We start from the raw sequence: 22868 nt of genomic DNA, 5'->3' as shown, positions 1-22868 counted from the left end.
TTTCTATAAGGAGTATGCATAATGATAGTGTGGCAAAACATTTTATAGATAGAAGCAGTGGTGCATATATATATATAGAATGTAATATTACTCAGCCATAAAAAGAATGAAAGGATGCCATTTGCAGCCACATGGATGGACCTAGAGATTGTCACACTGAGGGAAGCAAACCAGATAGAGAAAGACAAACATAAAATATTGCTTATAAGTGAATCTAAAAAAAAAATGATACAAATGAACTTATTTACAAAATGGAAACAGACTCACAGATTTCGAGAATGAATTTACAGTTACCGGGGGGAAGGGTGGGGGAAGGATTAGATTGGGAGTTTGGGACTGACATGTACGCACTGCTATAACCAACTGCTTTAACTAACAAGCACCTACTGTATAGCACAGGGAACTCTGCTCAATACTCTACAATAACCTAAATGGGAAGAGAATTTGAAAAAGAATAGATACATGTATATGTATAACTGAATCCCTTTGCTGTACATCTGAAACTAACACAGCATTGTTAATCAATTATAGTCCAATGTAATGCAAAAACTAAGAAAAATAAATTGAGAGTTACACTAGTCTCTTAAATAATGCTGAAGTTTCTACATTTCTCCTTTATTAGTTGAGTAGTTTCTGTTCTTACAGTTAAAAAGTGGATGCTGGTAATTTTGAATTACAAAGTTATTTCCCTGCTGCTGCTGCTGCTGCTAAGTTGCTTCAGTTGTGTCCGACTCTGTGCGACCCCGTAGACGGCAGCCCACCAGGCTCCCCCGTCCCTGGGATTTTCCAGGCAAGAACACTGGAGTGGGTTGCCATTTCCTTCTCCAATGCATGGAAGTGAGAAGTGAAAGTGAAGTCGCTCGGTAGTGCCTGACTCTCAGCAACCCCATGGACTGCAGCCTACCAGGCTTCTCCGTCCATGGGATTTTCCAGGCAAGAGTACTGGAGTGGGGTGCCATTGTGAATGGAGAGGCATAAAGAATGTTGTTGGTCTTAGTCGGACTGCCTGAAAGCCTACTATTTGAGATGCCAGTTTCCTGGCGAATGGGCTATGAGCAGCGTCCATAAAAGGTGAAATCTAGGAAAGGATAACAACATTAAATAACTCATTCTTCCTCTTCCTGGACTCACCCTCTACGATGACGACTGCAACTCTTGAAAGTCACCAAAACATCCTTGAAAAATTAACCTCACCCAAACCTTTTGTGTTTTCTCAGAGGTATAGTTCAAACCTCTAAATCAAATCTTAGGGGAAGCAACAATGCAGTTACTCAGAATATAAGACCGGAAACACAATTGTGAATCACACACTCTGTGTGAATGTGTGCCAGCAGGAGAAGAAACCCCAAGGTCATATTTCTACATATCCTGGTGACTTAGAGCAGCAGAGCCAGCAGCAGAAGATGTCCATGAAGGTTCCTGTCTGTTGGAAGTCTATGCTATACCAGAAATTATTACCACATACATGTTGCAAAATAGTCAAAGACACAAAAAGGTTAAAATACCTTAAGCACAATGACTTATCTTAATGTCCTCAAATCTATCTTTGATTTAATAAATAAAGCAATGAATGCAAAATTCTTAGCACATATTAAGTATTTATTTAATTGTAATTATTATTTTAAGAAATGATTGCATGTATATAGTACTGTATAGTTTATAAAGGCCTTTCACAAGTAATTGACTAAATCTGTTAGGGGTATATATGGTATTGATGAAATATATTTATTCCACATATATATATAAGTTCTTAGAAGTGAGAGATTCTTCTGAGTTTTGAAATCACTTATTTGAATGCCTTTTTCATTCATGTGTCAGCTCTCACTGAAGTGGATAATCAGAGGTCCTCCTCTCTGTCTGGGGGAGTCAGAGTCAGGAGTACAATGCATGGGCTGCCTCCATCTGTGGACAGCTGTTCTTAGAAGACACACAATAAAAAGCTATCGCACAAGCTATTATGTGTAAAATAAGCTACAAGGATATATTGTACAACATGAGGGATATAGATAATGTTTAATAATAACTATAAATTGTGAATTATTATATTTCACACCTGTAACTTAAATAATATTGTGTATCAACTATGCTTCAATTTTAAAAAAGCTATCGCACAATGAAGGCTCTACCATGCAAAGGAAAAACAGATCCCTCTGATGATTCTTAGCTTCTCCATTCTTTTCTTAGGAAGTTTGAAATCACTTGTCAAATCTGCTGAAATGCCTGGATTTACAAATTCTTTATAAAATAGATGGTAGCAGATTTTCTTCCAACATCTCTCATCAGCAGTGAACACAGCACCCCAAGGAGTGTATCAGCAGGCAGATCATTAGTCTCAGCAAGTTAGCTTTAATGATGGGCTCTGGTGGAGGCTGGTGGAGGTGGGGGGTGAGTGTACAGCAGGGAGGAGGCTTTCTGCTTCCCAGTCATTCTCCTGCAGCACACACAGTGCAGGAAAGACTGCTCATTGCCCCTGCTGACAAAGGGGTGGGAGGGCCATGCAGCAACTCGCAGTAGATGGAGTTGCCAGATGTTTTATGTGGAAGAAAACTAGAATGCAACAACCCGATCTTCTCCAAAGCAGGCAATAACCAAACAAAACAGACCAGGGATGTGGGAAGTTGGACAAGGGTGTTAAGAGTTAATCACTATTGAGCACTTTGTGTGCACTGACCTCGTACTTGACTATTGAATCCTGACTGTAAGCACTACAACTCTATGAAACATGTTACTATTTTCTAGTAATACCATTACCATTCCAAATAGCCAGAGAAGAAAACTAAGACTTAGGCTAAGTAGCTTCCCTAAAGTCACATTTGTTGTTGTTCAGTTGTTAAGTCGTGTCTGATTCTTTGCAATCCCATGGACTGCAGTGTGCCAGGCTTCCCAGACCTTCGCTATCTCCTGGAATTTGCAGGAGTCGTGCATTGCATTGAGTCAGTGCTGCTATCCAACCATCTCATCCTCTGTCGCCCTCTGCTACTCCTGCCTTCAATCTTTCTCAGCATCAGGGTATTTTGTCTTTTTCTTTTTTAAAAAAATTTATTTTATTTTTAAACTTTACATAATTGTATTAGTTTTGCCAAATATCAAAATGAATCCATGAGTTGGCTCTTCACACCAGGTGGCCAAAATATTGGTGCTTCAGCTTCAGCATCAGTCCTTCCAATGAATATTCAGGGTTGATTTCCTTCAGGGTTGACTGGTTTGATCTCTTTGCTGTCCAAGAGACTCTCAAGAATCTTCTCCAGCACCACAATTAGAAAGCATCATTTCTTCAGCACTCAGCTTTCTTTATGGTCTGAATCTCACATCCATATGTGACTACTGGAAAAACCAGAGTTTTGATTATATGGATCTTTGTGTGCAAAGTGATATCTCTGCTTTTTAATATGCTGTCTAGGTTGGTCATAGCTTGTCTTCCAAGAAGCAAGTGTCTTTTAATTTCATGGCTGCAGTCACCATCTGCAGTGATCTTGGTGTCCAAGAAAATAAAATCTGTCACCGTTTCCACTTTTTCCCCTTCTGTTTGACATGAAGTGATGGGGCCGGATGACATAATCTTAGTTTTTTGAATGCTGAGTTTTAAGCCAGCTTTTTCATATTATGCTGAAACTAGACCCAGAAGGCTAATTCTAAAGCCAGTGCATGTGCACACAGAGACACACACATATTCTCTCTAAGTATATATGTATTCCACATATTTTCTCTAGCTATACAAATATGTGTGTGTATGCATGTGTGTGTCCTGAGAGTAAACTCATATAAATTAACTAGGAACTCTTATCCTAGCTTTAATATCTAGGATAATACCCAATACACTTTTAGGTTAACATTTACATGTTACATAAGATTTTTTATTAGAACTCTAACTTGGCAACATTTTATCTTTCTTCAAAGCAGACTCCTTGTAGCCTAAAAAGTCATGCCGTCTTCTTCCTCTGGAAACTCTCCCTAGCTTCTAGGCCAGGTTGTCTTTCTTCTGGGTGCCTCCAAGGCCCTGTGTCTCCTGAGTTATAACCATCTCCATGCATGTTATTGTAACAACTTGTTTAACATCTGGCTTCTACATTCTATGAAGGTGGAGATGTGTCTTGTTCTCGACTGAAACCACAGTATCTTTCATAGTACTGAGGGCACAGTGAGGACTCAGTAATTACTTGCTGACTGAATGAATATAGCCAAAACAATATTTGTTCCTATAGCAATTGTCAAGGCTATGTTCTACAGGTTTGTTCATTGTTCTTCCTATCAGGTATCTACCTGTTGTAGAATTAGTAAGCATGGTAAACCTTAGCATTTTGCTATGTATCCATCATAAGCAATTTTGTGCACATCCATATAAACATATGAAGATAGTCCTAATTCCTGCTAAAGAATATTAACTATGAGTGTGTCTAGACACACTGCAGCTACTATGAGGAGTATTTAAGAAACTCTATTATATCATAACAAGCAACTAATTCCTCCTTTTGAACATGATTTATATGTCTATAAGTTTACTGTGGGGATAGGCAGGGAATGTCATATTTTTTTTTTTTGCAAGAGCTCCTACTTCGTGGAAAAAGAAAACTGGTGTCCTATTAAAAAACCTAATTTTATTACTATTTATAAACCAAGAAATGCAAAATCTGTTACTCAGTTATTTGTAAAGTTTATACAAGTTATTGCTTTTTTGTTTAATGGACATGACAAATATTAATAATTTCTTCAGTCTTATATGATGCTCAGTTTTCAGTGTTCATGTGTGTGTGTTGGGAGGAAAAGATAGAAGATTTATAAGACAGATGAAAAGATTGGACAAAAGGCATGGACAGGCAACAGCCAGTGAAAAGAGGCAGTATGTCACATCTATGTTAACTTGTATTTGCTATAATGGCCTTCAAGAAGATGATATGTTCCTTCCAGGCTTGGTATCTGCGATTTTCCTATCCGTTACTTAGGTTAATGGTCAGGTCATACTCAGGGTGCAGCCAGGTGAGCTAGTTAGGTGTGCCCTCTTCCACGCTCCTTGCTTCCCGAACAACAGAGATAACAGACCAGGAAAAGATCTAGGTACTTAATATATAGCACAAAAATATATCCATTAAATATTATGCATTCAAAATTAATCATTAATATTTGTGTGGCTATTTATATAAATATTAATGATTAATTTTGAATGCACAATATTTAACAGATATATTTTTGTGCTATATATTAATATTTGTGTGGCTATTTATAGAAAGACTTCTCTGGTGGCTCAGATGGTAAAGCGTCTGCCTACAATGCAGGAGACCTGGGTTCAATCCCTGGGTGGGAAGATCTCCTGGAGAAGGAAATGGCAACCCACTCCAGTATTCTTGCCCGGAAAATTCTATGGATGGAGGAACCTGGTAGGCTATAGTCCATGGGGTTGCAAAGAGTCAGACAGGATTGAGCAATTTAACTTTATAGAAAAGATACAGTGGAGCAAATTCCAAGGCATTCTTTTTCCCATATGGCTCCTATGATACAGGCTTAGTCCCAAGGCTGGGCCCTCCCCTCCCTGGATTCAGCCTTCATCTCCAAACAAAAATAATTCCCACATTTCCAGTCTGTCTACTCCTGGACTCGTACATAAGGGATGGTGTGCAGGACTTCAAAGCTGAGATGTCTCGAAAGCAGTTCCTTCTTTCTGACCAAACCCAGGGCTCTTAGAGTCTCCTTTCTCCTGGCTCACAGCAGCACCCTTCTCCCTGTGTCTCAGGATGGAAGTATTCACTTATTTCCCAAAACCTGTGCGTGTGTGCTCAGCTGCTTCAGTCGTGTCTGACTCTTTGCGACCCTGTGGACTGTAGCCCACCAGGCTCCTCTATCCATGGGATTCTCCAGGCAAGAGTACTAAAGTGGGTTGCCATGCCCTTTTCTGGGGGATCTTCCTGACCCAGGGATCAAACCTGCATCTCTTATATCTCCTGCATAGGCAGGTGGGTTATTAACCACTAGCACCACCTGGGAAGTCCCTTTGTACAACCAATTAGATGTCAAATGTTTCAACCCCTATGGCTTTTTCAAATATCTCAATGAAAACAGTACTGTCAGTTCTTTACTACTTATCCTGAATTATTCAGTAAAACCCCAAATTTCTCTAATCCTTAAAATCAAAGATGATCCTACCGTCCTCAAAAATTTCTTAGGTTCCACCTTGCATAAAGATTGTAATCAAATCCCTTCTTTCAGTATTTAAAATTCTTTTGGAATATGAGCTCTAGTTAGTCTTTTTCAAGATCATGTCTTAAAACATGCCTGGCCTCTCCCAGTGTTTATTGAATGTAACATAGATGTCATTCCTGGGTGAAACATGGATATCATCTCTGAGAATAACATGGATTTCACTCACCCTAACACCTTTGCTCAAATCATTCTTTAAATTGGGACAGTCTTCGGGATCTGAAGTTCTCCTTGCCCCTTACTGTCAGTCAGGTCAAAGCCCCTGTGTCTCTAAGAAGCTTTCCCAAATTCTTCCCAGTTAAAAGTTTATACATTATTTATACATTTCCAGCATATCTTTATAATTCTATTATGGCATTTACTACAGTGAGTCTGATGGAGATACGAAAGGGAACTCCTGGCCTTAGTCACTCCCTGAGCCCCAAGCAGTCACTTGAGATCAGGAAAATGCCAGAAATAAGAAACAAATGCATGTTAGGCACAGAACTTTCTTGGCCCTTTGCCTTAATTCTCCTCATTCAGTTTGAATGCAAACTCAAAGTATGAAAAATAAAAACATTTCAGAGCAGTGAAGTCATAAAAAGACATGAGGGAATATTAAAATTATATTATTCAGTGAAAGAAGCCAATCTGAAAAAGGCTACACACGATATGATTCCAACACTATGACATTCTGGAAAAAGGATAACTATGGAACTAGTAAAAAGATCAGTGCTTGCCAGGGGTTGGGGGACTGGGAAAGAATGAATGGACAGAGCACAGAGGATTTTTAGGGCAGTGAAAAAAACTCTGGATATCATAATTAAAGATACATTTGTCCAAACCAGTGAAACACACAATACCAAGAGTAAACCCTAATGTACACTATGGACTTTAGGTGATTACATAAAGGTGATTACTTTAGGTAACAGATGTCCCACTTGGGTGAGGAAGGTTGTGCATGTGTGGGAGCAGGGGGTGAATTGGAAATCCCGGTACCTTCCCCTCAATTTTACTGCTAACTTAGAACTGCTATAAAACATAAAGTCTAAATAAACAAAACCAAACCAAAAAGCCTTTCATAGTGTGCAGTATGTTAAAAAGCAAACAAACAAAAATCTCTCTTACTTGATTTTCCTAATTATCCAGCTAGGTGGGTATTAGAGCTTCCCCTTTAAAAATTACAAAACTGAAACTCAGAGACATTAAATTCCCAAGATCACATTATTTTTGAGTGGCACAGTGAAGATTTGAACTTTACAGTGGTTAGCAGTATTGGTTTTATAACATAACATTAACTCCCCTTGAACGGATTTACCCACTGACTAGCTGTGTTATTTGGGGGAAGTCACCTAAATTTTCAGTGCCTCTCATTACTCATCAGTAAAATGTGAATAATACTTTAAATTGTGAATCCACACAGTTGCTGTATGGATTATATGAGTTTATGGCCAGGGAGTAATTAGCAGTAATTAGCTTTCCTTGGCGGAGAAGGCGATGGCACCCCACTCCAGTACTCTTGCCTGGAAAATCCCATGGACGAAGGAGCCTGGTAGGCTGCAGTCTATGGGGTCGCAAAGAGTTGGACACGACCGAGCGACTTCACTTTCACGCATTGGAGAAGGAAATGGCAACCCACTCCAGTGTTCTTGCCTGGAGAATCCCAGGGACGGGGGAGCCTGATGGGCTGCCGTCTACTGGGTCGCACAGAGTCGGACACGACTGAAGCAATTTAGCAGCAGCAGCAGCAGCAGCAGCTCTCCTTGGTAAGAACTCATCATGATATTTCATTAGCAGTGTTGGTATCAGCTGCAGTACTCTGCACATATTGAACCCAAATAAAATCATCTCTTCACCAACTAGGGACCCTGTGCTTGGTGACTTGAGATAGAAGCTGCTAACTACTCTTAAGCTTTCCTGCAGGTATTTAATTGTATATAATTCTGATATGAATTTTGTACATTCATGTCATCTCTAGCAACCCATTCACATCATTTGGCTTGAACACAAAGGCTAATACAGAGAGCACTTTGCTGACTATGATGGTAAGAAACACATATTTGGTCTTTGTTCCAGTTCCTGGCACAGAGCTCCTCAAACTCATGTGATTTCTTGAGTGAAAGGGTTGAATGGGGGTTGTTATTCATAAAAAAGCCTCTTTCAAGCATACTTGAATTTCTACTAATGAGGTGACTCTTGGAGGATGGAGACTGGCTGGTTAGAGGAATGGAACTTTCTGTCCTGTCCCCCAATCTCAGGGAGAGGAGAGAGCCTGGACATTGACTTAATCACCAACAGTCAATGATTCACACAACTGTGCCTACATAATAAACCTCTGAAACAATGAGGCTTGGAGAGCATCTGGGTTGATGAACAAATCAATGTACTGGAAGGGCACACACCCATGAGAGCTCCATGCCCCCTTCTCTCAGACTTTGTCCTCATCATTTCTTTCAATGCGTCTGCATTGTATCCTCTAGAATAAACAGGTAATAGAAAGTAAACCACTTTCCTAGTTTTGTGAGTTGTCCTAGCAAATTATTGAACCCCAGGAGATGGTTATGGGGAACACTCAATTTGTAGGTGGTCCATAAGAAGTACAGACCTGAGACTTGTGACTGGTATGTGAAGTGAGGGGACAGGCTGGTGGGGCTGAGCCTTAACCTGTGGGGTCTGCCTGACTTCAGGTAGTTGGTGCCCAAACTATTTAGTGTGAAGGGAGACACCCTACATGCTTGGTATCAGGAGTTAGAAGAATAAAGAAAACGCTTCTCTTTTACTGACTTTCTAGTCTGTCTCCAGCGTGACAGTCATATATTAACTTAAATGATATAAGGCACCTGCCTCAAAGAACAGGAAGTCAAGGGAAATATCAGCATGTTGGTCAATCCCAGAGAATTTCAGAACTACTAATTCCTTGTGAAGAGGTCAAGTGAATCGTTTTGTTTTGTTTTTTTTTTTTTTAATATTTTACTAGTTTTGTTTTTGAGCCTCAGAACCAGCATTGTGAAAGTCACTTAGTCGTGTCCAACTCTTGGCGACCCCATGGACTGTAGCCCACCAGGTTCCTCTGTCCATGGTATTCTCCGACAAGAATACTGAAGTGGGTTGCCATCCCCTTCTCCAAGGAATCTTCCTGACCCAGCGATTGAACTTAGGTCTCTCACATTGCAGGCAGATTCTTTACCATCTGAACCACCAGGGAACCAGCATTAGGTACTTATTTATTTTTTGGCCGTGCAGCATGCCGGATCTTAGTTCCTCAACCAGGGATTGAATCCACATCCCCTGCATTGGAAGTAATGGGCCTTAACCACTGGACCATCAGGGAAGTCCCAAGGTCGAGAGAATTCTGAAACCATCAGCAGACCTGCCTGGTAGAACATTTTATAGGTTCTGCTCCACTTAAATCTTCCTCACAGGTTTAGGCTTTTTTTTTTTTTTTAAACTCTCTGTGACCTTCAATTGTGAATAGAAAAGATTTTGCATTTCATAATCACATTGTAGTTTACATTAAAAAATTTGAAATAGCTAGGGAGGGCAGTTTTAATATTTTCAATGAAGACAGTCTTGTATCACTGCTTCTTATGTTTCTGTAATTGTCCCCAACTTGGTTGTACTTAACCCTGTGTTTGTAGAGTTGAGTGCTCCGTAACTTTATTGATTGAGAAGGGCCTACAGTCGGGGTGTGGGGGTGGGGTGGTGCTTCCCTGGTAGCTCAGATGGTAAAGAACCCGCCTGCAATACTGGAGACCTGGGTTCGATCCGTGGGTTGGGAAGATCCCCTGGAGGAGGGCATGGCAACCCACTCCAGTATTTTTGCCTGGAGAATCCTGCCTGACAGGCTACAGTCCATGGGGTCACAAAGAGTCAGACACGACTAAGTCCAGCATAGCAACAGTGGGGTGGGGGCAATTAGTGGACAATTTCCACTAGAAGAATATTGTGAATTTAGCAAAATGGCTCCTTCTCATAAAATTGCTTATGCCTTTCAAGTTTCCTTTTTCTAGTGACTCTTGGATGAATGAATTTATATCTGTTTGGTCATCTGTGAAAAATTTGACCTGTTTCTTACAGGATTACTATGTCGGGGGAAGAAACTTGAGTGGCCCATGACTAAGATTATGTATTATGAACTATTAAGTAGGGATATTTAATAATTCACTGAAGGAGGTCAGAAGTTAAAATGTCCAAGAGTTGAGTGTTTCATATAGACAACACAATTTCAAAGAGGAAAGTGTATCTTCCATTGTATAGAAACATACTTTTCCTTCATGGGGTCTAATCTGGATAAACTTGAATGTAGGTTTGGCTGGTGGATTGAATGCGAGTGGGGTGGCCATAAGACTAGAGGGTTCAACAAAGTCAAAGATAATGTATAGTCAGGGGACTGGGAAACTGGAAGGTTAGGAGAGTTAGAGAAACCCAACAGCATCACCTATTTCAAGGGACTGTCACAAAAGCTAAATGAGATATCACGGACATGGAGCAGAGCATCAGGCCAGGTCTCCAGCTAGGCAGCCTAGATTTCAATCTCTACTCTTCCTCTTCCTGGCTGAGTGATTCTCAAAAGTCACATATGTTACCTGAATCGGAATTTCTTCATCCATGAGTTGTGCAGATGAAATGAGATATTAGATGAAATGTATTTTTCATGTAGTAAAGACTCAGGTATTAATTATTATTATTCATTATTTTTCTTACCTCAGTTCCTCCTCTTTATTTTCAACCCCTATGTGCTCCATTCTTTTCCCCTGTTTTATTTCTTTTCTGTAGAACTTATTACCATGTCCATGCTACATATTTTACTTTTCTTCCTGTTTTTGATTTTCCACATTACAACATAAGCTCTGCAGTGACTCGGAATTTTTTCTGTTTTGTTCCCTGTAGGGGAGTGCCTAGAACAGCGCTGGCACACAATAGTACTCAGCTAACTGAATGAAAGAATCATGCCTAGTACAGTTTTTGTACTTCAACAAGGGGGACGAATTGTTAGTTTTGAAATAGCTGAAATGATACTTTCTGATAGGGGCCATTTCTTAGACGTGGCCAGACGTGTGGGTTACTGAGTGGAGGGAAAGTTTATTGGAACTGAAGTTGAAGAAGCCCTTGAGAGAGAATGTTGATGGATCATCCACATAGAATCTATGTGACAAAAGGAAGCTAGGGAGTGAGGTAGAGAAGAGGGTGAAAAGGGAGCTGCCAGTGTCCCTAAGCCTATAGATGAATGCAGGGGAAATGCTCTGTAGGTCGGTGTGAACAGCGATAAATAAAAGGTGAAATGATGGCTACTTTTCATTATGGGGAGACGGGGTTGGAAGTTTTAGTGGAGAGTTGGAAGAACTCATACAGCCTATAGCAGACTGATGAACTTTCTGTGGAGAGTGTTATAGGGGAAGCAACGGCCCCTGGAGAGAGCGGGGATGCAGTGAAGGCAACAGGTGGGCCAGTTTGGCAAAGAGCCTGGGAGTACAGACAAGGGTGTTGCTAAGTGACATTCCCGGGAGTGTGTTGGGAGTGAGACCAGTGAAGAGAAGGAGTGGACTAGAGAGGAGAGTGGCTGTATGCACAGAGGAGAGAGGCAATCTTCAGAACAAGGATACAAGAATCTATGGTTGTAGATTGTTTTTTTGTTTTTTTCATGATCAGATACAAGATGATTTTGTAGTTAAATAAGCTAAACAAAGAGAGGGACAGCACATTTCTGGAAACATTTTGATGTTTGAATGCTCTAGGGAATTATTCAAATAGCTAATAGTCTTATCTTCTACTTTTTATGGAATATCTTTCTCTTCCTTTCATCTCAGAAGAAGACTTAACAGCTTCAGTAGGATATACTCCTGAATGAATGAATTTTAACAGGTTCTACCTTATGTAACCTTTACCTTTTTTAAAAGCTCAACTTAAATAGGTTAAAATTTCAGTGACAATTTTTTTTTTTAAGTGAAATTGTTTAAAACTAAACCATTAAGACAAGCTTTGGAGCTCTTGTGAGTTAGAACCATTGTCTAACACTTTTCTATCTCTCTTGTTAAGTTAAATTTAGAAGTGTGAAGCATCTCATATTATTTCCAAATAAGTTCATGAAGTTCATTAGTTAGTTGGTTGATTGGTAAGTGGCTCACTCACTCACTGGGTGACCCACTGACCAGAGGCCTGTAAGAAAAAGCAATGGATATGACAGGCTAAGGTTTTGAACATGATAAAACACTATTTAAATGCCAACAAATAATAACGTAAAAGTAATTTAGAACAAATGAATTTTTGACTTGGGAATCTTTGGTCCTCTTATATATTCCCCAAATAAAGAATTGAAGATAATGATAATTAACATTCATAACAAATATGGGTAAAGTCAGAGTGCCCTAGAAGAATATACTAGAAGTGCTATTCAATAAACTATGTTGAATGACCATGTCTTTTTGTAGTTTAAAGTTTGATTAGGGGCACTATTCTCAAAGCAATTTAACAAGTCATTGTTTCTATGCCATTTTATCATCACAGCAGAAAATTAAAAAAAAAATTCCAGGTTGCATTAGCTAAAACTACCTGAGGCTAATTTACATAAACCACTAAAACAAGCCTTTTCCCATTCTTAAAAGATAGCCACCCTTGTGTTATTTTTAGTTTCAGGGGTAAGATGTCCTCCTAAGTCTTCCTTTAAAGTTCACTGAAATGTACTTTAATTTGCATGAGCATTTCTTGATAGATAAGTAGGACATATTCATGACATGACCTCTCCTATAGTCCCTTGGAAAACCTTGTTTGTACTTCCAAACCTTCAGCAAAGTCCAAGATAAAGCTAACACAAAGCTAGAGGTTTCAATTAATTTCTGTTCAACCTCTTTCCTTGTGTGACTTCTCTTGTCTCAAATTGAGATGTTTAAGGAATTTGGATTTTACTAATTAGAATGGCAATGTTACCTACCAACATTAGATACCCCAAATCTACTAACAAATATTTTCTTTTCTTAAAATTAAAAAAAAAAATGTGGTTCATGTTGCTATTCCACATGCTTATTAATATTTATGTTTGATTGATGATATATTTTAAAAAACAAACAAGCCAACAATCAAAAGCTGTCTTTAGACTGGAATCTTACAAAAAGTCTATCTCTTGGATTTCTTTGGTTTAAAGAAATCCTAACCAAAATAAAAGCAAACCAGACAATAGATACTCTAAAGCCAAAACAAACTGTACCAATAAAAAACTATGAAAGTTTTTTTGGAGCCCCAGACATTACTTGAAGTTTGCCAGTAGCACATGGCTTAATTTCCTGTTTAAAACAGGGTAAACTACAACCTTTAATGCAGTCAAGCTGAACCAGAGAAAGAGCCTTTATATATGCAGGTATTGGCAGTATGTCAAGATCATAAACCTATTCAGTCATAGTGTCTCCTATGAGATGTGCTGATCAGTAAAAAGACACCTGGGCACTTTTATTCATCTAATTTGAAGAGAAAGTTTAGAAGGTCATAAGTTTGTGGATTTTGCATCTTGGTTATTACAAAATTAATGACCTGAGGCAATGAAGGCTTCCAACATCATGTGGAAAATATTCATCCTTCTCTAAGATTGTCTATCCACCTGTTCTCTGCCTGAGCCAGGAGAGACATCAGTATTTGGGAAGCTTTGAATCAGACAATGTTTCCTGCTACTAGCCAAGCCACTCCAAGCTAAAGGGACCATCTTGCAAAGAAAAGTCACTGTTAAGAGAAAAATGTCACACCACACAAACTACTTGAGAATTTGTGCCAGTCATTCTAATATTTTAAATTGTGCTAAAACACACACTTAGAGAAGTTCTTTTTGTTATCATGAAATACAAAGACCATATTTAGAATCAATTCTTGAGTAGAAGTTTTGTTTGCCAACTTTTTATCCCAAGATAAACTTAGCTATTTAAAATTATAGAAAGTAGAGATAAATATGTATAAGATAGTCCATTTGTTAAGTTTACTTACTTAATTTTTCCTATACCATTAGTTTAAATGGATCATTTTATCAAATGCTTGGCCTGTTAAAATGATTTAGAATTTAAATATAAGACAGAAGAATGCTAATCCTTAATGCAGAAATAACAAATTATTCAGCATTGAGGTTAGATAACGGATATTACACTTATGTATATTTTCTTTCATCTTCTAAAACGGCAAGTCCAGTGGTAGTTGTCCATTTTACTAGTCATTCCAGTTACAATTTCCATATCAGAAGCTGTAAATAGAACTTATGAAAATACTTTTTCTTTTCTTCATTTTTCTGATCTCTCATGCAGCATTCCTTGTCATAAGAATATATTTACATTTTACAATAATGGATGTTGTATCTGAAATATTAATTATCCAAAACAAAATTAAATGCCAGTTCTAACCAAAAATGTCCTTATATTTGTTGCATTGCACTTGCAAAAGAGTTAGGAAAGAGCCCTGGTTGACAGAGTTAAGTTCCTTGCCCAAAAAAGGTGTTTTTTTTTTTCAATTTATTTCAGTTAATTAAGTAACCAATATTAACTGCAAATTAGCTTTAATTTTTTAATACGAAAAATTGGAGATCTCATACAAACCAAATTCATGGAGTATTTTCTTTAGTATTTAATATTTTCTAAGTAGCCATAGCATTTTTATATAGAAAGTGAGACCAGGTCTTTTGAAGAAAACTGGGATTTTTAAAAAATGCAAATGGGGGAAAGCATGAGGGGAGGAAAAATTAGAATCTGGTATGCTATGTACTACTTACCTTCAAAAGTCAAATAAAACTTTCCTCTGTCAAACCAAACGAGGGAAGGCTGTTCATTCTCTGTATGGCCAGGAGTTGAAGCGGGATGGGAAAGGTTAAGGAGAGGGAGAGAGAAGGACACAGTATGAGTTACAGAGCAGGTCATTAATCTCACTAAGGGGAGGGCGGAGGCACTGCATGCCATTAGCGTGCAGGGAAAAGGGAAGGCTGGCAATCTATGTTTTAGTTTTTTTTTTTTAGTTTGGGAAATAGAAAGCAAAAGCAAAGCTATGTAGGCCTAAAGGGATGGGCACGTGTTGCTGGCAGCTTGGTACTTGGTGCTGGTGCGCATGGAGCAGAAGTCTTCCTGGCCATGCAGGGGCGTCAGCATATTTTAACTGCACTAGTTTGGGCAAACTGTCACTCAGCAATTGCTGTGTTTATTTCATCTTCACTGTCATCCCCTTCTATGTTTTAAAAAAGAAACTAGGAGTTATGGGTTACATAAAACTTAGCTGAGGTTTTCAATGACAACAGCATTGCACATCAATTGAAAGTTCATGGCAGATGCCATATATCTTCCATTCCTTTCCCTGGAATCACCTTAGGCAACCAGACACAAAACACCCTTTACCTATATACCATAGAAAAAACAAGATTACTAATGGTGTTCTACTATGTTTTAAATAAAAAAGCCGTCACTGGATATGTAATTCTGAGCAGTTAAATTATCCCTCCCTTTGTTAGTTCACAAAGCAATAGCCTCTCCCCTTTTTTGAACCTTTTCACTGAGAAACTGTCATGCAACCTACTGCTTTATAATATATGATCACTTGAAAAAAAAACATTTCAGTGGCATGAATTTCACGATGAACAGTAAGTAGACGGTGCATCTGAGAGGCACTGGACACTCATGAGGTGAGTAGCATGTCCATGAAGTTTAGCATTCAGATGGCATAATGGCTTGGATTTTTAAAGTCTAGATATCTAAAGATCACTCAGCTAGCACCATACCTGCAGGCGTTTCACAGCGCCTTTCAAACGAGGGCAGTTTGTCATAAAAAACATCATCTTCTGACACTTTGAACCAAAGAAATATAAAGGAATGAAAATAAAAACACAAATACAAATCTCAAATGAAATCAAGCAATGCACTTTACTGATCAAAACACAGGAATGATTTTAATGAAAAAAGAAACAAAACCTAAGACACTGGGATTATGGACAGAGTATAAAAAAGTGATGTGCTTATTTCATGATGAGTCTAAGAGCAGAAATGGAAATTTTTTAAATGCCAGATTTTAGCATTTGTGAATTTGCTGAAGTCAACTCCATGGAAGAAATCACACCCCCACCTTTTCAGGGAGTTGTTAAAGGCACTGTCATTAATAATTGACTTGTGCAAGTGTATTTCACTCAGACACAATTCTCAAGTGACTGGACATATATCCATCAACAGAACCTCCTGACAGAGTGCTGGCAGCTCAATGGGATCACCCAGCATGCACCTGCCTCCCCATGGGGAAAGAACAGGCTTTTAATGAGATCATGAAAAAGCAACAGTATGAATCTGAGGTCCCTGAATGAAGTCTCTCATTTCAACTTCATCAATATCCAACCTGTCCTTGGTACTTATGGATTGTTAGTTTTGAACAGCATTATTGTAATTTCATCTTTGGCTATGGTATTGATCATGGCCAAATGTCTCTGTAGTAAATTGATCACAATAGTTACTATGAACTCCAAGCATTCTGGATGTATGTACATGGTCTCCCTCTTTACCAACAAACAAATGCAGATAACTGAAGTTTTACTCTATGTGATTTAGATCAATCAGTGCCACAGATCTGAAGGATATTATTATAACTTTAACAGAAAATTGGATAAATTCTGTACCCAGACAAGTAAGGGAGAATCTTTCCTACAATGTAGAGAAGTATAAGATGAGGAAATAGATGAGGGTAGTAAAATTACTCCATAAACTATGCTTCTTAGAAAATATTCTACTAGCTTGGCTCTTAGACTTAGTGAATAAGGCAGGAAAACTGCTTCTTTGTCAATTTTTAAGGCTCTAAAATAGCACCTGTCAATCAGTTGTTTTAAAATACTAAGATGATGCTATTTCTCCATTTTATTTATTTATTTTTGACCACACTGAATGCCATGCAGTGTCTTAGTTCCCTGACCAGAGATCGAACCTGTGCCCCCTGCAGTGTAAACACAGATTCGTAACCACTGGACTGCCAGGGAAGCCCCTGTCAATCAGTTTTTAGTATACATGTGACTTCCTCAGTGGCTAGAATAAGTGAATGCAATTTCTGTAATATCTACAGTAGAGCAACAGGAACTGGCACTAAGAAGGACACCCCATAATACCCCCAGAAAATAGGACACAAAAGATTACACTGACTGTAACAGTGCTCTTTCCTACCTACTAGGAATGGTGGAGAATATTCCTTTCTTTTGAAAAACTGATGTTTTATTTACAATCTCCTTAAAATGAGGAGACTCCAAGACTGCCATCTTTTTCTTTGAGCTGAAGTTACAAAAGAATAGTTTATAAAGGTTGAACAGCATGCTTGTCATTTTTTTTATTATGGTTATGGACAATGAGGACTTAGAAAAAAAATTCTAAATTTAAAAAATGGGTGGTTGGATAGCTCTGTACTTGATTTAAATAAGGGCAACAATCAGATTAAGTAAAGAAGAAAAATTTTGTTAAGAGCTAACCAGGGGAACTGTCTCCAATTGATCTGAGATGGGGAAGCCAGTATTGGAGACAGGCTTTTCCAAAAAAAAAGGGGAAAAATACTAAAATTAAGTGTGGAAATTTAAAATCGGGATCAGGAATACCTGTCTATAAGGGTCTTTCCTTTTGTGCAGAATAATTGATGTTAACACAGATAAGTTTTTTAAAAAGCTTATTTAAGTCAGAATTTCCACCCAGCCTGGAGAGACAAAAGCTTAGAGGAAATGTTTTAAGTTTTAGATTCTATGGTTAATACTTGTGTATTGAATACAAATCACTTTTGCTCCAAGTTCTATATAAGGAAGCATCAAAGTCCATCTGATGCCCTTAAAGGATTACTTTTCATTCATTACTGATTCCTGGGATGTTAAAGATGTAATTAAAAATGCATAATGAACAGCTGAAGAAACATAATTAATAATGAATTTAACAATGAAGACAAATTGTCTTTATCATTGTATTTTGCATTGGGGTAGATTGCAAAGGAAGGTTTTGCAAACATCTAAAAATGACTATCACACATAGAAATAAGAAGCAAATAATAAATTGGATATTTACAATTAGAGATAATTCCTTGTTTATCTCTATCTCTAAATGTCTAAAAGTCTGGTTCTTATAATAGAACACCTTTAAATATTTTCTTTGAATATTTTAACCAGACTTTCCCTCCCTACCATATCAAAGAGTGAAGATCCTGTGAGCTTTTTTTTTTCAGTACAAAAGGGGTTTATTGTATTTCATTCATGCTAATATGTGCACTTTTTAACCTCTCTGAAATTAGGATGGATCTTAAAATCAGTATGATAAGGAAGTATTGCACCTTAACTCATGTGGCAGCTTCCCCTCCCTTTCTCAGTCATATATAAAATAACAGCGCAGCTTCTAATTGAAGGTATCCTAAATTCAGTGAAGTACAATTACAAAGGAACATTTCAGTATTTGAATGTGACTTATTCACATTCAAAATAGAAAGGGAATAGAAAACAGAAAATCCTATTTTCAGGTGTGGCATCAGTTTTACTAATTTATAATCATAGATCTCATGAAAAAGATTTTATGTCCAATGTCTTGCTAGGGGCGTATTCTTAGATGAATTGTAGGAAGATCAGACATGCCTTTAAAAATTTAGTCCTCTAATTATATTAAACATTGTACTAAGCAAGTACAAATAATAAGTATCCGGTTTTTACCACACTTGTCCCTGTTTTGGCACAAGTGTCATAAAAATGTCAAGAAAGTATCATGGTGGAGGGAGGGAAATGTTGAGCCACTGAAGTCAAGAATTTGCTGCTGAAATTCTTCATCTCCCCCAAGCCATCTGACTTTCTTAAGTTGACATACCAAGTCAAGTCATGAACAGGCAGCCCCTTGGTGCTGAACAGCCAAAGAACAACCTCTTCAAAAAGAGATAAACAACACTACACAGGGTGCTGCTGGGTGGTCACTGACAACACATTTACTTCAGAGAGAAATGGCTGTCAGGTGACTCACAGCCACAGGAAATAAAGAACAAGAGAGCGAGGGAGATGAAAACCAAATACAAATAACAGCGCTGAAGAGATTAAATCAGAATGCTTCTCAGCAATGAAGCGATGTGACTAGCCTCTTGGGTGGTCTTTTATTTTTCTTTCTTTCTTTCTTTCTTTCTTTCTTTCTGTTTTTAGCCCCTGTATGGCTCATCTTGAAAGAATACGTACTAGCTGTGTTGAGGATCACAGTCACTGGCCAGGTTCTAAGGTTTCTGCAGCAGAGTGCATAAAAACACATGATACAAAACACGGCCACAGGTCAAACACTCTGTGCGCCATTTTCTCTGTGAATCTCAGTGAGTTGAAGGAATAGGTTAGACAGTCAACTGGGGTCGCTTAAGGTCTACTCTCTGAATGACAGTTTATCATCATTACTTTTCTCTCTGAACAACCAGGAAAATCACAGGGAGTGAGTGGAACAAATGACCTTGAGGCAAAAACCACAGAAAACCAACGGAGCAGGAGTGAGGGAAATGGCTGTAGTGATCAAGAGCATTAAAGAGAGCTCAAAAGTAAGGTTGGAAGTTACAGAAAAAAACAAAACAGTAAACAGCAAAACCCAGAAGGAAACTAGCTAATAGGCATCTAAATAAGAAGCCCTGAATTACCCCAACTGACGATGCAGATAAAGAATAGACTTGACTATATAAATCATGTTAAATATCTGTCTGTTAATGAATCCTACAAAATTGGATAGCAGGCTGTATTTTCATCAAATTTGAAGAATTCTTTGGGGATGGTCTGATTAAAAATATGAAGCAGGTGATAAGGTTGAAATTCTCTCTGAGGGCCTAAGAGGCACATCTTAACTTATTTCCCTGGGAAAAGAGGGATTTCTTCTCTAGAAGAGCTTCAGGCTTTGATCAAAGTACTTCTCACATGGACAACTCTGTAGCATGCTGTTCTTTGGCAAGTAGCAGGAGGAATTTATTCAGCGTTGGTTAATGATTCTCCCAAGCAATGCAGCATGGGCCAGCTGGTTTATAATATGGGAGACTTGGAGGGCATTCAGACAATAAAGGAAGACAAGGGGCAAAAATGGAATGGAAAAGTCCAGGTCAGAGACACCATGCAAACATGAGAGAGGCAGCAGGAGCTGAGGAAGGTGGGTAAAATGTGGGTAGACAGAGACCAGCCTTGGGAAGAGGGAAGATGCTCCAGGCAAAATGAGGCATTTAAACCTGGGAAAACCATCCAGCTGAGCAGTCATTCTCAACTCTTCACTTTCATCACACCATAAGGAAAGAGGCACAAAGGCATTTACTGAAAATGCCAGCAATGACTTATTTCTTGGGGAAAATTGACCACACATCACTGAAAAGCACTAGAAAAAATGTCAAAACATTTTCTCAAGTCCCACAATGCCCGTGTTTATACCATCTGTCAACGTAAGCAGAACCAAGGTGATGAAGAAATGAAAGCTTCAAGAAAAGAAAAGTTCTACATTTTGTTATTTCTGATGGGTTACATGGTTGGAATTTAAATAAACATTCCCCTCTCAAAGATATCTAAATAATATCTAAATTACAAGATCTAATTTGATGATTTCTTCTTTACTTTCATGAATACATCTGTATGGAGACAGAATAAGAGAATTCCACATTCTTTTACTTGCTTATCTGCTTAGCTAAAGCATTTGCCTTCTTTGCTGAGAAGGTGCTTTTAAAAGAAGAGTCAGATGATAGTAGCAAAACACACAGCAAAACAATTTTGACCAGAAACATAGGGTGTTAGGGTTTTCAGATCATAAAAAAATAGCCAGTCAAAACCACAAATGGATTAAAAGAGAGGAGATAATTTTTACCAACTGTGGGAGTGGTGGCCGCACTCAAGGAATTGGTAGATGATATTGAAGAAGTGCTTTCAGCCCGGGCTAGGGGTGCTATCGGAGGAGGGCTGGAAGAATGGATGGGAGGGCTGAAAGGTCGGGGCTGCAGGGAGAAGAAAAGAAATGGAAAGTTAGATTCACAGGTCTTCCTTTCATATTTTTAACATCTCCCAGCTCCAGATACGACAACTCAGGTTCTTAAAAGAGGACAGGTGGTACCATTTTTTCATTGAAATTGATTATATCTGTACAAGAGCTTGTGGATGGAGCCAGAGGAAACAAACTATAATGGGCTACACTCAACAGATATATCACATTAAGAGAAGCCGAGATCTGGGATGTGGTCAGTGATGTTTCAGGATGGTGGACTCACATGCCCTTAGGGACTAAATAAGTAACATGAAGTGAGAGCTTATACCTACTGAAAGATATCTGAATACAAAATACTGTAGTGTGCTGGCTAAACCAGATGTCAGGGACATCATTATTACCCTGTGACTCCTGTATGTGAATTCCAAAGAAATTTACCTCTGCCAGAGTCTCTTAATTGTTTACACAGAATGTTTTCCACCCCTCTCCTTAAAACATGATGCAAAACTTCCAAAAAACTTCCAAAAAAATTCACTGAGCCGCCACTCTCCTTTATATTCACCCAGTGTGTATACCACCAATAACTTCTCTGTAGTCTGGGGTCAGAAATCTGGACTTCTCCTCTCTAGGAGTCTTCCAAAATCAGAAAAATATGGTGAAAGGAAACACCTCCCATTCCAAAGGATTTAGGACAATTGAGTATTATTATCTTAATTTTCATCAAACCCACTGGGGTAGAACTGAAGACCCCACGATCCTGTTCCTACTACTTTAGGCCGTGGCTTGAATGATGGTGGAGATTTGAGGGCAATTGAAATACACACTCTGACTGCAGTGACTTTCAGATTTTGGCCGTCAGGGCCATTGGTGCAGGCGCTGTAAGGCTTAGACCTGGAGTTGAGATGACCCATGTTCAGGCATTTGGACTCTGTCATTCCCACTGTATGCTTCTGAGCGGGACAGGGCAGAAGGGAACATACCACATCTCCGATGCCAGGCTTCCCTGGAGGTAGCTTTGGCCGAGACGGAGGCCGGGGAGGAGGTGGGGGTGGGGTCGTGCTGCTGCAAGGAACCAAGGGGGTGGCTGGCCGAGCAGGGGATGATGCACCTGAAAAACAAGCTGGTATTAAAAAAGGCTAGAGACATAGGTGGTCAAAGAGCTGTTATCATTTGATCCCACCTTTCCATTCCCACAGTACAGTGTAATCACCAATACGTTCTTCACCTCAGCAGTTAATACAGTCAAGACTGTAGCACATGGGGTTTGGGTTTCTTTTTTTTCAATAAAGAAAAAAAATCACTCAGTTGAACTATGGTTGATGGCTGAAGCTGAAGCTCATGGCCTTTTGTTGTCATGTGACACCCAGTGAAAGGTAAATCCTTTTATAACTCCCTGTGACAGAAAATATATACTTAATACTCTTTTGGCTGGGTGAGTGGGTAGCTTTCATTCTGATCATGATACACATGAAACTTATAAATTTTCTTGATCTTTGCATATTCAGAATTTATGTCCAAGATGAAAACGGAGGTTAGAACTTGAAGAAAAAAGATTTTTCACAGTATATGTATATATGTGTGCGAAAGTCATGTTCGAATTTTTGTGACCCTATGGACTGTAGCCCACCAGGCTCCTCTGTCCATGGGATTCTCCAGGCAAGAATACTTGAGTGGGTGGCCATGCCCTCCTCCAGGGGATCTTCTTGCCCCAGGGATTGAACCCACGTCTCTTTTGTCTCCTGCACTGGCAGGTGGGTTCTTTACCACTAAGTGCCACCTGGAAAGTCC

General features: G+C 38.8%; 1 protein-coding gene across 3 annotated transcripts in view; it reads right to left on the bottom strand.

Moving 5' to 3' along the window:
* Positions 1-22868, bottom strand: part of SGIP1 (SH3-domain GRB2-like (endophilin) interacting protein 1) — a 233732-nt gene that overhangs the window by 44746 nt on the left and 166118 nt on the right. Inside the window, exons 16-18 of one of the 3 annotated variants that reach the window (XM_010850276.1) lie at positions 22061-22188; positions 20967-21093; positions 14906-14965 (exon numbers count right to left, since the gene is read on the bottom strand). In XM_010850276.1, the coding sequence (XP_010848578.1) occupies positions 14906-14965; positions 20967-21093; positions 22061-22188 (315 nt within the window). Of the gene's footprint in view, positions 1-14905; positions 14966-15898; positions 15965-20966; positions 21094-22060; positions 22189-22868 lie in introns of all 3 variants that reach the window. The other 2 variants (XM_010850275.1, XM_010850274.1) reach the window with 2 other exon arrangements.

The sequence above is a fragment of the Bison bison genome, unplaced genomic scaffold (assembly GCF_000754665.1).
Source record: "Bison bison bison isolate TAMUID 2011002044 unplaced genomic scaffold, Bison_UMD1.0 scf7180017864290, whole genome shotgun sequence".
NCBI classification, from domain to species: Eukaryota; Metazoa; Chordata; class Mammalia; order Artiodactyla; family Bovidae; genus Bison; species Bison bison.
This window is presented reverse-complemented; position numbering and strand designations above follow the sequence as displayed.